Here is a 14,874-nt window from a genome sequence, read left to right as displayed (position 1 = left end):
GGCGTTCCGCCCTTTTTCTATCATGTCTAATGATTTTGGTTAATATGCACGAGGGGGAGAGAGAGAGAGAGAGAGAGAGAGAGCAAGACAGCGCTTGTGTAGTTTGAAGACTGTGAGTGCGCGAGCGCGCGAGAAACTTTGGTGTTTCGCCCTTTTTCTATCGTTTTCATTGATTTTGATTAATATGCACAAGGGAGAGAGAGAGCAAGAAGCGCTCGTGTTGTTTGAAGACTGTTCAAGACTGTTGCGGGCAGCCGGGGCTCTCTCTCGTACGCGCCCTGTCAGGCGCAGCAGTCATTCTATTCTACATCACTCAGCGATCAAATAAGGCTTTGACAGCCGCCAAAAAAAAAGATCAATGCAGAAAACCCCCTGGATTGGTTATATAACGTTGGACAGAATGTTGATCCGGCCATCGCGTATATTCAGCACACACAAGGTAAACGTTTTGCAAACGAAAAAAACAGGTTGACGAATCTTTGCGCATATTTTGCGTCTACGTATTTTTTCATCGATGACCTCTACGCGTTGTCCCAGCCCGTTTGCAAAATCGCTGTGTGAAATGAGTTCGGACTGAAAAATACATCGACGATGACCTAAAGCCTATGAGAGAGCGAGACACGGGGCAGCCAGAAGTTCTGAGAGGAGTTATATGAAACATTATATGAAACAGAGGCAGTTCATGATCCCTTTAAGAAAATGGTAAAATAAAAAAAGTAAAGAATTGTGAGAAAATACACTGCATGTCAGATCTGTTCAGAAGAGGCAGCTCTTAAAGTCATAGGAGCCAAAATAACCTAACAAACCAGCTAATGTGATGTCTCTTAACCAAAGAACAAAAGAAAACAAGGGAATCAGTAACTTTTGTAGCTTTAAGGATTCATTTATATTTAATTTTCGAATTTACTGTTCACAATACATTATTATTTTTTTTATCAACTTACAGCACTCATTTCAACTTTTTTTGTCCATTTAGTGAAAGTCAGTGGGGTCTGTTTGGTTCCATTAAATTGACATGAAAATATATTTTAGAAAAAACAAAGTCATAGAGGATTTGAATGACATGGGTTTGAGTAATAATGTTTATTTTGGGTGAAAATCTCAACTGCATGCCTGTCATATAAACACAAATGCTACAGGTTAACATTTTTACTAAAATAAACTGGCCCAAGTGAACAACAAAGCACATTCTGAGGATTCCTTTGTGCTCGGAGTGACAACACTCCTTCCATTGCTGATTTGTTTTCATTTCTGTACTTGTTCATATGCATCACACACACATTGTGGTGAGGTAGACTGTGATGAGTCAATGGAGGGAGAGAGAGGGGGAAGACAAGGAGGGACAACGAAAGACATAAGGTGATGTGAAAGACGTCCCTCCCTCTCCCAATGATCGTGCCCCTCAAACCACCATCACAAACAATCAGTCATGTGACTCCAAATGTGCTTTCAGCAAGGACAAGACAGGATATGAGAAAGTCAAGAGAAGGTGAATGAACAAGAAGAATGTCAGACTCTTTCTTGTTGCTGCATGTCCACCACCTTTTACGGGGGTTGTTGCTCATTTTATATGCAAAAGGGCCTTTACTTCTGCTTAAGTCTTAAAGGTGCGGAAGCAACAAAATGATCTATTTGATTCTAAGCAGAAGTGAGAGGGTGCTCATTAAAATAGTGATTGAAGACCAAATTATAATATATGTGGTGCAAAAAAAAAAAGTGTGATTATCTTTATAAATAGACAACATGGTATAAGTCTGACTTCTAACATAGAACATCTGCAGAGAAGTGTAATTTGTTTGTATAGAGAATCATACTTCCAGTGCATTACGCCTGAGCTTGTTTATGCTTAAACAGTCACATGACAAGGATTTTACCACTACAATTATCTTCAGGTCTGGTGGTGAGCGGCACATACCTCAGGCAAGTTTATGAACCACAAGCTGGTTGGGGCTTCGCATTCACTGGTGCTTCATTTCATCAAAGCTGCTCTGTTTGAGAGCCTATGACTCAACCCGAATAGATTAATTTAATCTTTTCCACAGCATTAGTCTTCATTTTGCTTTTCAGTCAGATGGAAACATCCTGCAGCATGTTTGAACTGCAAATCACACTGAGATTTCACTTTTTTTTATTTCCTGGTCTAATGAATCTTTTGAAGATATATACACTGACATTTGCCATTTTCCTTAAGAAGTTTAGAAGCTGGAATACTTTAATAGAAGGACTCTTTTAGTTTTTAAAAACCTTTCCTGCCCTATTTAAACCTCTTTTTGATTCACATGATGATTGTGAATGTTTTTGACTTAGTTAAAAAACAGCTATAAGTCAGATCACAGGGTTCACCACTTCCTATAACCTGCTGAAGAAGGTGTGTTTATCAGCTTCGACTGTTTCACTGAATTCATATCAGTTCCAGAGTTCACATGTTGCACCTTTGTTTGATATGTGTGCCACCAAGCTGTTCTAAAGGCCAGAACTTTCACTAAATAGTCCTTATAGAAAAAGTTCAGGCAGGTGAAATTCACGTACCTCAACTCCCACATTGCTATGAATGGGAAAGCAACCAAAACAGAATCAGCAGTATGCTGCACAATAAATAACATGCCCATGCCTAGCTCATTACACCTTCAAGTGAGTGGGTGAGCAGAGATCATCATATTGAGGCATTATATTTGTTTCAAAACTTCATGAAGTCAACTAAGACACCTTCTCTAGGTAGCACTGCATGTCCTTTGTAGAGAAGTCAGTAAAATAATGCACTGCACTCAGTGCAAAAAACAAATCCATCATGGTGGATAAGAAAAAAAATGCAACAAACAAAACTGAAAAACATCAATAAAACAGTTGAGTCTCATTGAAATTGATTATTTTACCCCAAAATTTAAATGTATGTGATATGTATTAGTATTTGACTCTTAGTTTAGCAAATATGCTAACATTGTGTGATTTGCTATTTGTTTACAAACTGTTCACAATGCACATTATCATTCAAAAGGGGAAAGTTTTTTACTTTTTAATCAGTACAAATTAAAATAACCAAAAGTGACAGTAAAGACACTTTTTATATAGAATATCACAATCATTTCTTAAGGATCATGTGACACTGAAGCCAAGGTCATGACATTTTAAAATATACTAAAATAGAAAACCGTTATTTAAAATTGTACTAATATTGCACAACATTGCTGTTTTTACTGTACAAATAAATGCAGCCCAAGTATGCTTAAGAGACATTTTTCCAAAACATCACGAATCTTACCAACCCTAAACTTTCCAAAACCATTCCTTCCTTGTGTTCATGGTGTGTGTGTGTGTGTGTGAGCGTGTGTGTTCATTGCTGTGTGTGTGCACTTTGGATGAGATAAATGCAGAGCACTAATACAGAGTATGGGTCACCACACTTGGCCAAATGTCTAATAACTTTCACTTTATAATTTATCACACACACATTTAAGTCTTTCTTTACAGGAACCGCAAGAATCAGAGCTGCTACGGTCACTAAACTGACAATCGCCCTGCAACTAGAACATTCACAAGGTGACAAATCTCATTCCTGACACTCCAGCTGTTACAGATTAATGGATAATATCTAATCCAAAATCCCAGGATGCTCCACACGCACAGCAAGTCATTATCCCTCCATGCTTTTCAGCCCAGAGGTGAGACAAACCTACTCTACCTCAGCTGAAAGTGGTTTATGACGTGCTGTCTAGACCACTCAATGATCTCAAAGTTGTTGGAGCCCAAAGTTTTCACAGTGCCTACCCTACTCCATTGACACCTCAAGCACCACAATGACATTTTTAACTTATACTCAGACGTAACATTGTTTTGTTGATTAGTACTGGACTTTTAAAGACTTATCACAATTCACCCGTAGACAAGATGCAAGACTTGATGGACGGGCCTGCCCTGTTCACCATTGCCATTAACGATAACAATTAACGAGTGCAGTCAGTGTGTTCGATAGATTGTAATGTAGTTTAACAACATATAGGATGTTCAGCTGATGAAACATCTTTCTTAAAAAAAAAAAGTATTCAATAGACAACAACTCCATAAAACAATTTTGAAAGTTGCGAGTTGGGAACATAGCATGAGCTGACAACAGTGTGTGCCATTTTAAAGACACTAGGCATATTTAGTGTATTTTAGTGTGTTTAGTGCATTTAGTGTGTTTTGCTTCATGTGAAAGAGCACTTAATACCAATTCAGGCAAAGCTTTAAATACCCGTTAATCTGAGTTTAATCCATTTCACTGTGTTAAAGTGAATATAATTGCAACTTTGTTTACATTTACATTTATTCATTTAGCTGACGCTTTTATCCAAAGCGACTTACAGTTGCTACGGTATATATATTTTAGACAGACAGGTAATTTGTCTAACACCTAGTCATGACCCAGATCACCTCAGATGCTAACAGAGCAGATACCACACGCTAAAACAGACAGGAAGTCACACAGGAAATCCACATCATGTCTAGCTTAATTTTACACTAGACCCTGAAAACTCACCTACTGACAAAATCCAGAGTGCAACAGTTTTCACAGGGCCAGAACACTGTGATTACAAAATACATAAATTGAATATAATTATAGAGCTGTTAGTAGCACCCCTCTAATTTGAATGGCAAAGCAACACGTCAGTGAGCTAGTGTACTAACTGCAAGCTATCTAAAATGACTTTGCAGTTCTTGGAAATGTGAAAGAATTACTTGTTAAATGGCACATAGATTTATATTTCTCATTCATTAATTTCCATATGTGAATAATACCTGAATAAAAGCAGAACACTCACAGAGAACTACAAACTATGCAAGTTCTGTGTCTAGTTTTGAGTGATGGGAAAGAACAGTAACAGAGGAACTAGCTCAGAGAATGGTGAGAGACAGTGCTATTTCCTCAACAGCATATTACAACAAACAGTCTCTGTGGTCATTTTACACAAAACAGCACATCAGCTGATCAGACCAATGATATGACATATATCTACTCGTTAATCATTCAAATAAAAATGTTTTATTAAGTATTATATACTACTATTACATACAGTATGCTATGGTTTAAACATTTGGGGCTGTAAGGCTTTTTAATGCTTTTGAAAGATGTTTTATTTTTGTTTTATTTTCATGTGTTTTACAATGTAATTTATTCCCGTGATAGCAAACTAGAATTATGAGCAGCTTTTTCTCCAGTGTCTTCTTCAGTGCCACATGATGTTTCAGAAATCCTTCTAATATGCTGAATGTATGATCGGGAAAATTTCTTATTATTATCCATTTTCAAAACTTTTGCTTAATAGCAGTTTTTTTTTTCAGGATTCTAAGATTTTACAGCATTTATTTAACATTTTTTAGAGTCTTTACAGTTGCTTGAAAGAATGTATTTATTTATATTTATAATTTTACCACAAATATTTGAACGGTGGAGTGAGTATATTTTCAGCCATTATTCAGCACCAGCCATTGAGGTCAATAATGGTCAACAAACTAAAATAAACCATAAGACCATAAGACCATAGTTTCACATTTGTAGCATATTTTGTGAGAAGTTGAGGTGAGGAGCCAAGAGCGGCCGGTTTATTAAGAATGGGAAGCAAAACAGGGAAACACACAAAGAATCCGAGAGAATCAGATCAGTTTTATAAATTTGTAGACATTGTTAATGAAACATTTGTGTAACTTAAAGAGGAAATCTAATGCTATTTTATGCTTTTGTATTTACACTGCTAAAGCGTTGGATTCCATCATAAACATGGCCAAAGTCTCAAAAAATTAACTGGATGCATGACAGCGTATTTCTGTGCCAAAGATACTACGTCAGGGCTTTTTACAGAAAGTTTTTTGGAGTCTGGCCCTGTATGACATCATAAAAGTCAGATTTCCCTAAATGGGCACTTTCCCGGAGGAGTGCGTGCATATCAACCCGAGCAAGTGCACAAATGAGGATTAGAGCCTGTAGAAAAAGTTATAACGCTTTGACTTGGATAACTCGTTAAATCCATCAATTCAAAGAGATAGAAAATAATGAGTTGGTGTCCCACATATTTAATGGCTGCTACACGACAACGCGCTCTTCTCATACATCAGAGATTAACTCTTTCTTGGCTTACAAATAAAGACAAAATAATAACAAGGGGCAGAGTAAACTTATTCATACTGGTTCTCACGTAGTCCTTCTCTTAAAGACTGATCGCTTAATTTATAGCAAACACTATGACGCAGAAGGACTACGTCAGAACCACTATGGATGATAAATTTTCTCTGCCGCCCTTTAATGTGGTGCATGCAAAATACATAGTTTTGGCCGTTACAAAGTCTCCATCCACAAACAGATATACTGTACATCGTCTGCAGATATAAGGTATTCCATGGCACTTTACGAGTAATCTGAACAGCCTATATGTGCAATATATGAGCCCTCACTAACTAAGTTTAATTCTACAGTTATGTTAAAATGCATCTCTTTCTTGCTCTCTCTCATGCACCTGCAAGGTCTAAGACACAAAACAGTTATGCTATGACAAGAACAAGGAGTCTCTCTCTTGCTCCACCCATGCACGATAATATCGTGTATCGTCGATCTCACGGGCTGACGATATGACGATTAGAAAAATGATCATATCGCCCAACAATACCACGAAATCAACAATGTCACCAAAGAAGTATGTTTTTGGTTGTGTGGTAAAGATAACCTTGTTCAGCTTCCCAGAAAACCTAGCATTAAGGTATGAGTGGATGCAGTTTGTTTCTCTCGGCCAGCAATGGATTTGTGCAAGAGTGTTTGTTTGTTCATGACATTTCAGTGATGAATGTTTTATAAACAAGTTAACAAATTTTTTAAATCAATACGGTTTTTGTTACAGCTTGCAGACAATCACTATACAAAAGCTTTGCATGCTTGTAACTCTTTAGCTCTGCCCACAAGCATCTATCTTCAGTATTCATCTGATAAAACAAAATACTATTCAGAGATATGAAGGATGCGGTTCTACTCTATAGGTACTCTAGATTCACATGAGATTGACAGCAACTGTGTGTGTGTTACGTCCACTTAAGGAACATTTAAGTAGTAGTTAATAGTCTCTTATTGGCCAAGGCTTCTATAAAACAAACAGAACAAGCCCTGCAAATTAATAAAAGAACACATAAACAGACACTCCATATTTAAAGGTATCTGATGACATGTTAAATGCACTCAATAAATTAGGTACACTTTCTATAAAACATTAGCTTTAATAAGCTGTTTAACGCTTTTTCATAGATATATGTTAAACACGTCTGTACAGGAGCTGATGAGCTGATGATCAGATGAGAGAGAGAGAGACAGAGAGAGAGAGAGATGCAGAACATGGGACGCGAGGAACAGAATTAAAGTCATTTTACAACATTGATTTTGAAACTTGTGATTCTATTAGAATCGTTCGAAGACAGATATGCGATTCATATATGAATAGATTTTCATATATTCTCTTCCTCTACTCCAAAGCAGCGTGACATGGCCCAGCCTCCTATGTTGCATGTTTTTGGGGACGGGGTTTATCAGGGGTTTGTGACATCACAAACCTGGGAAATAACTTGTTGTAGTCCCTAAGAGACTACAGCAATGTAGGCATGAAACTGACATAATTTTAAAAGACATCTCCATTTGCATTGAACTTTCAGCATCGTAATTTTGTAGATACTGCTACAAAAAAACAACAACACAGTAAAAAAAAAACTAAGCAATATAAAAGGGCACTGTGCACCACCCACACTGACTATGTGTTTTCTCACATCATCACCACACAGGCTTTAAACATTTTTTAAACATTTGCTGCTGTTGTTCAGCCAGTAACTAGATCTCAGTCATGAGAGTTTTATCTTGTGAATTTGCAGAGAATTTACAGTAAGTATGATGAGAAGTTGTCTGTGGTCATGAAGACTTGAGAACCTTCAGCACATCGGCAGCACTATCTAATGCCATCACAGGAAGGAAACAAGTTTTAGTCTATGAGAGTGTGTGAGAGAGATGACCAAAGATCACAGAAACACAGGACGTCCTTGTGTGCCACTGGCCCAGTGCTCTATGGCTTCGACAAGATAATGAATGTCTAGCCAGTTTAATTAATATCATCATGACTAATCTTGTCTCTCAAGTTGTCGGCGCAGATAAGATCAGGAGGTCCTCTGAACAGTTTATGTGTACATAAAGCATAAATCAGGAGCAGGGACATTTTTTCTCAACATGAAAAGCACAAAACAAACACAAACTACAATTTACAACAGCAGCTTCCTAAACAACTTAGGAGTTTTCTTCAAAATGCAGGGAAGCAGATAACTGCAGTGCTCTTCCACTGAGGTTCAATCAGGAAGTCACCAGGAAATGTATTTAGCAACACAGACAGCCTCACATTAGCTTGGGACGACTCCTCTAGCACAATGACAAGGGCAGACGCAAACACTGAATCTGTTTTTCTTTTGCATGAACTTAGTTGCATGATATATGACAAACAGCAAGCATTCACAGACCCCTAAGAGATATGAGCCAGACCAGACACCACTACTCTTGTGGTACAGTTTCCTACATCTGATAATAATGAAAAGACATGTCTTATGATTAATTTAGTCTGCTTTATGTATACTCCATTCATTCTATGTCTGCAGTGTGTCCAGTACAGTCAAAACAAAGTGTTATCAGATCAAATCAAATCAAATTTCATTATCTCCATTGTGTTTGCAGAAATGACACATGAAACATGTCATAGTAGTGGTTTCATGGTGTATATAGCTTTAGGCCTTTACACATATATAAGGCCGTAATGTGTTTTTAACAGGTTTATAATAATGCTACCTTGTTGCTTCATCATGTGCTGAGGACCTGCATTGAAAAGTCAGGGTGTTTTGTTATGGCACGGTAAAGCTGTCAACAATTAACATGCTTCAGGAGTACCTCAGTTTTAAATTATTAAAACTTTAAAGTATTATGCTGGAGCAATCTGAAAACCAACTGCAAATTGTTATTTTGCGCTGTAATGGTCATATTTACTGGTTATACGCTCAAATGCTATTTCTCAATTAAAGTTGGGCTGTGTGTTGTGAAGGGCATCATATCCATTCATTATCAAAGAAAACAGCCTGCGTGAGTCAATGCAGTTACGCAGCTGGCTTTCAGTGTGAAATCTGTGGATCTCTAATTTCCTGGAAAGAAAAAAACAGCATTGTGTGCAAACCACAGACTGTATTAACATTGTGTTCAAACCAGTATCTACCTGCGTTATCATCCACACTCAAGATTCTCTGCAAAGCTGGTGTTTTTTTCTACGGCTATCTTTATGTCCCACTATAAAATAAATATATACATAGATAATATGATATTGTTGTTGAGCTCAGTCATCTTGCATACTAGTGACTTACTCTTTACTAGATTTTGCCTTAGGCTCCAATTCGTTTAGTTCGAATCATAAATAAGTGAACTACAAAGCAAAATCTACTGCTTCAGTCAGGAGCAAATGGTCCTCAGAAGAACTGACAGACTATTGTAAATGATCAGTTGGTTTATAGTAGGGGTGCTCCGATCACGATCGGCTGATCCTTATGCGCATCTCATCAGTAAAGCCGGTTTTCTAATCAGCCGCTAATTCCATCAGGTGCGTGATTTCACATAGAGCAGCTGTTACTACACAGAGCCGTTGTTAATAGAGAAGATGCGCAAATCCACTTCATTTTCAGCGTTTTTTGGCGCATCTTCTCAGTTAACAACGCCTCTGTGTAGTAACAGCTGCTCTATGTGAAATCACGCACCTGATGGAATTAACCGCTGATTAGAAAACCGGCTTTACTGACGAAATGCGCATTAATGATCGGCCGATCGTGATCGGAGCACCCCTAGTTTATAGAGATTTTTCACTGCGGCAGGGGGTGAGGGGTCAATGTGTACAGCTCAGAAGGCCTTAAGCAACTCTAGTTATTGTGCTTTGTTTATTCAGTTTCTATTTCCATTTCACAGCTGTTGTGCCTGACTCTTTAGCCAGCTGGACTTTTATTCGTCACTTTTGGTATTAAATCTCACACCCATTTGGACTACATCCCTTTAGTTCCTGCAGTAATGATGTCACTAAAACAGTTTTTTGACTAACCTCCGGCCACATAAAAAAGGGGGCGTGGCCTTGTTGTGTTTCGTCGGAAAGAGGAAGAGTTGCGTTTGTGTTTGTCGCCATGTCGTCGAAACTAGTCCAGTCATCTTTGTTTGGGCTCCCCAGGGACACTGTACTTAGAGATCAATGGTTACAATTTATGTTTAACTCGGTTCCAGAAAATTATAATCCACATGAAAAACTATGTGCAGCACATTTTGCTGTGGACAGCGAGCTTCCTCAATCTCAATAAGTTTAATGCCAGATTCGCACAAAGATTATTCCTGAAAGATGGAGCAGTTCCCTCTTTGTCTGGAGAAGGCGTTGTTTATGGACCACAACCGGTAAGTGTATTTTATTATTTAAGTTGGTGCATTTAACAGTTTCTGTAACTTACTACACAAAGGGCAATGCTGTTTAGCTTTGTTAACTAGATTTTAGGGCTGTGCAAAAAAACGAATGCGATTTTCATGTGCATCTCATCAGTAAAAACGCTCCTGTGATTATAAGTACATCTCCAGCACATGCTCCTGCCCACTTGCTTCTTAAAACTAGCCCAATCGTGTTTCCAGGAGGGCCGCGTGCTCTAAGCTGCTGTCAAATCACAACACAGGAACCGCTGGTCCAATCAGAAGTCGTTATGTATTTCTGAAGGAAGGACTTTATAGAACAAGGGAGTCATCAGTCCGTTTTTATGACAGTGAAAACAGCGGTATACAGATAGGTGAATTGTGTGAAAAATACTGTTTTTTTTTACACGCAAAACATGAACATGTTATATTGCACACTGTAAACACAATCAAATCTTCAAAAAAAGCACGAAGAATGGGACCTTTAATCATAAACCTGAATTAATCAAGTTAATTCAGCACCACTTTTAGCAGCTTAGTCGTTGTGAAAGTGAAACCGTAACGATGCATAGTGCATAAAGCCACATTACAATGACATGTTTGCGGCAACAAGCAGCTGTTAGAAAACATATAGATGAAGGATTTTTTAGAAGCAAGGATAAAATAACATTTAGTGTACTCACCCTAACAAAACGATAGCTGAAATGTGGCATGTTGTTCACTTAAATAAGTTTAATTTTACCATATCCAAAAACTCGCTTACTCTGCTGTTACTTAACAGTAAATGCACTTGAATTGAATTGAATAGTACGTGGAGACACGCTTTTAATCAAAGATTTACTTACTTTTAATGCGGCTTATTTCTAAATGTACAGAGATACATGCTTTCATATGTCATTTAGTTATGATTATATCATTTATTCACTATATTATTTATTATTAATGTCTCATTTCACTTTGGCTCTAGTTTTTTATTTATTCCAGTTAATATGAAAAGATTAATGTAGAGTGGATTATAGAGATTAATAAATATACAGACTAAATCCTTTTCACTGAACGTGTTAAAATAAGTTGAAGAAGTTGTGGGAAGTGTGGTTGTGGTTACACCGTGGTGCTGTAGTTTATTGCCTAAGTTTAGCTTTTCAGTTCTGGCACTTTTATTTAGGCGACAAAGTTTATAAACGTTATATTATTTTGTGAAGATTATCTTGATGCACAAAAAATCTAAGTTTCTTGAAGTATGATATGGAATAAACCTTGACACAAGACATGATGATGGTTTAAAGGTGTAGTCTTGAAGCTATCTGTCACTGTAAAAAGCTCTGAACAATTACACCGCCTTATTTTATATTTATTTGCACTTTTTGTACCATGGGCGTAGGTTTAGAGGGGGGGGGGGGGGGCGCTAGGTACTAGTCCCTATCAATATTTTGAGATGACAAATTTGTCCCCACCAATATTTAGCAAGCTCCTTTGAACTGCTATTTGGATCTTTGCACTGCTATTTGGATCGATTCTATCGGCCAGGACGACGACAGTACAAGAAACGCCGTAATTTGATTGGCGGCGGGGTATCTGACAGGCTACACGCGCGGGCCGGGACTACTTTTGTGCTTGCACTAGCAGCGAGCGGGTGGTTTGTGTGTGCGCGCATGTTGACGATGCCGAAGGTAAGTTACAAGGGCTGTCTCTCTGCCACATACAAAGGCCAGAGCACCGGCGGCGCCAGGGGGGGTCTTGGGGGGTCTCAAGACCCTGCCAAAAAATGCCTTGACCCCCCATTTGACCCCCCAGCCTCTTCCTGATTAAAAAATATATATTCGGGATACAGATCCAAAAATGTTTCTCTTCAAACTACGCAGAACAATAATAAATAATAATTATTTCGACATTTATTCATACACTGAACCGAGAACCGTTTCTGTCGGATGCGTCCGATTCGAGAACCGATGAGCTGATGATAACTGCGCATGCGTGATTCAGCGCGAAGCAGACTGACACAGAGCGCATCTGAACCGAACTGATTCTTTTAGTGATTGATTCTGAACTGATTCTGTGCTAATGTTATAAGCGCGGGTAAACCAAAGGCTTGAATGAAGGGCAATCATCGCCAATGACGGCATTACATCGAGCGCAAAAGAACCGGTGAACCATTTTTTTTTTTCAGCTGGTTTATTTGATCGAATTGTCCGAAAGAACCGGTTCACTTGAGCACCTGCTCCTTTGCCCCTTAAGTGCCCTTTTGTCAAAGCAAAATTTCCTCAAATTTTTTTTGTAATAACATAAACTTTTGTGAATGCCTGCCCACGCCCAATCATAATATTAGTACAATTTATTAATAATAATTTAGCCGTAAATAAAATGACCAACATGATGACAGTTCACCTGACTACGACCTCATCCAACCGGGAAGATTCCTCATGCTGCACGCGCATTTTTTAATTGCTAGAGGATATTTTCAACATCGTGGCAGCTGGTAAGTGGTGTTTCATTCTCAGCGAAGTGATTTTGGTGTTTATTTACTTATTATTATTTTACAAGAACGATGTGATGTGAGAACATGCAGATACGTTGTTTATATTGCTGTGTGTAGGCTGTAGTGTAGAAGTAACACAAGCGTGTTGTTTGAGGGAGAAAAGTTTCACAGGCATCGAGGGGTCTGGTCTTTTTTATGTTATTTGAATAAACTTTTATTATATTACAGTATTTATTTATTTTTAACACGTAAAAATAATTATCACAACACTGGTAAGGCTTATTCAGATTTTCTCATTCTCTGAATTATCATTATAAAAATAAAAACAATTCAGAAATGAATTAAAATATAATTATATTTTAAATGTGATGCAAATATTTTTTCTACAAAAGCAACAGTGTTTACAACAGCAAGACCACTTTAGCCTGTAAACTCAATAATATCTATCTGGAAATAAATGTAAAAATATCAATGTCAATAAAAATGCATAATATACCTGACATGAAAGTGCAGTGTGAAGGATATGAATAACAAATGTAGCCTGTCATTTGTTTACATTGCAAAGGTGTTTTTGTTGTTTAGTAGCAGAAATATGCAGTTATTAGCCATGTCCACTGTATGTTTTGTTGGTTTTCATGAGACCCCCCTTGAAAAGACCAGGAACCCCCATTGCCCCCCCAATCAAAATTGTCTGGAGCCGCCACTGGGCCAGAGTAAAAACATTTTAATATTCCGGGTTTTTTTTTGTTTTTTTTTTGCCCCTTTTTGTACTTTGTAGATGCCACCCGAGAAGAAGAAAGGGGACATAAGAAGCTTTTTCATAAAGCAGAGTCAGAGTGTGAGTAGGCAAAATAACTAGCTAGCCACAAAAATAAACTAGCAGTAGTGACTTTCAAATGCATATTCTGTGGAAAATAGTATTAACTGGTGATAGTAATACCCATGATGATAGAATGCTACGTTAGCAAGTAAATGAATGTCAATTAGCCTGTAAGTTACCTCAACTCCTTGTGGCAGAGTTATTTTTTGTTAGTGTAAATAATGTACATAATAATTTATCTTAATAAAACGTTTGGTTGTTCAGCATTACACAGTCTCAGATTTTTTTTTTTTTTTTGAGAGTGCATTTTTGAGATTATACAGTTATACTAAATCACCATTAAATAACTGGTATCTTTACCATTAAATCACTGGGGGGGTTATGGGGGTGTCCCCACCAAAGCTGAGACCAAACCTATGCCCATGTTTTGTACACTTTTAACTTATAAAAATAAGAAAACATCAAAATGACTTTCAAGTCAAAAAATGACAATGTGCTCATCATAGAAAAGGTCATATGAATTGCATTTGTGATGAATCGTTGACCCATATAAAAACAAACTGGATTATAAAACCTCGTCAGTGCAGAGGTAAAATGATCAACAGGTGCACAAACGTGAGAAGATCTTCTTTCGTGATTTCACCAGGGGTCAGGTAATAATAATACATAAAAAATAAATACTTACAGGTGTCTTTTCTCTCCTACGAGCTGCTCGTGTAGTGCAACGGAAAGTCCAAACAAACTGCCAGCTGTTTTTCCCTCTTTGACGACTGGAAACCTCACATCCAAGTTGAACGCTTGACAGCAGCGAGCGGCGCTCATCACGAGCAGCAGGACAACCGCGTTTTTACCGAGTCTTTGCCGGTGAAATTCGTTCATGTTTCACTCCAGTGTTTTTGTTAGGCGAGACAGAAACAGAGAGCGGGGGAAGATGAGTCCGCCAGCGTCTGGACAGGAGCGGATTTGTCAGACGCTCTGAACTGATTGCTCATTTTCGTCATTCTTTCTTCCGGGGTTCGCGCCAGTCATCGGTGAAAACATTAACTGGAGGACATTGAAATACAGAGAGCGCGCAAGAGCACCTTGATAGAAGACGGACTGGCTCACACTTGC

The 14,874-nt window shown here is 38.0% G+C and overlaps 1 protein-coding gene across 1 annotated transcript in view; it reads right to left on the bottom strand.

The window, feature by feature from the left end:
- LOC113099994 (integrin alpha-3-like) overlaps positions 1–14,874 on the bottom strand; it is a 38,576-nt gene extending 23,702 nt beyond the window's left edge. The window contains exon 1 of the mRNA XM_026264857.1: positions 14,447–14,874. Coding sequence (XP_026120642.1) covers positions 14,447–14,640 — 194 coding nt within the window. The 5' untranslated portion in view covers positions 14,641–14,874. The remainder of the gene's footprint in view (positions 1–14,446) is intronic.

This window comes from Carassius auratus, unplaced genomic scaffold, assembly GCF_003368295.1.
Source record: "Carassius auratus strain Wakin unplaced genomic scaffold, ASM336829v1 scaf_tig00217098, whole genome shotgun sequence".
NCBI classification, from domain to species: Eukaryota; Metazoa; Chordata; class Actinopteri; order Cypriniformes; family Cyprinidae; genus Carassius; species Carassius auratus.
Note: the sequence above shows the minus strand (reverse complement) of the source record. Positions and strands in the feature narration are given on the sequence as shown.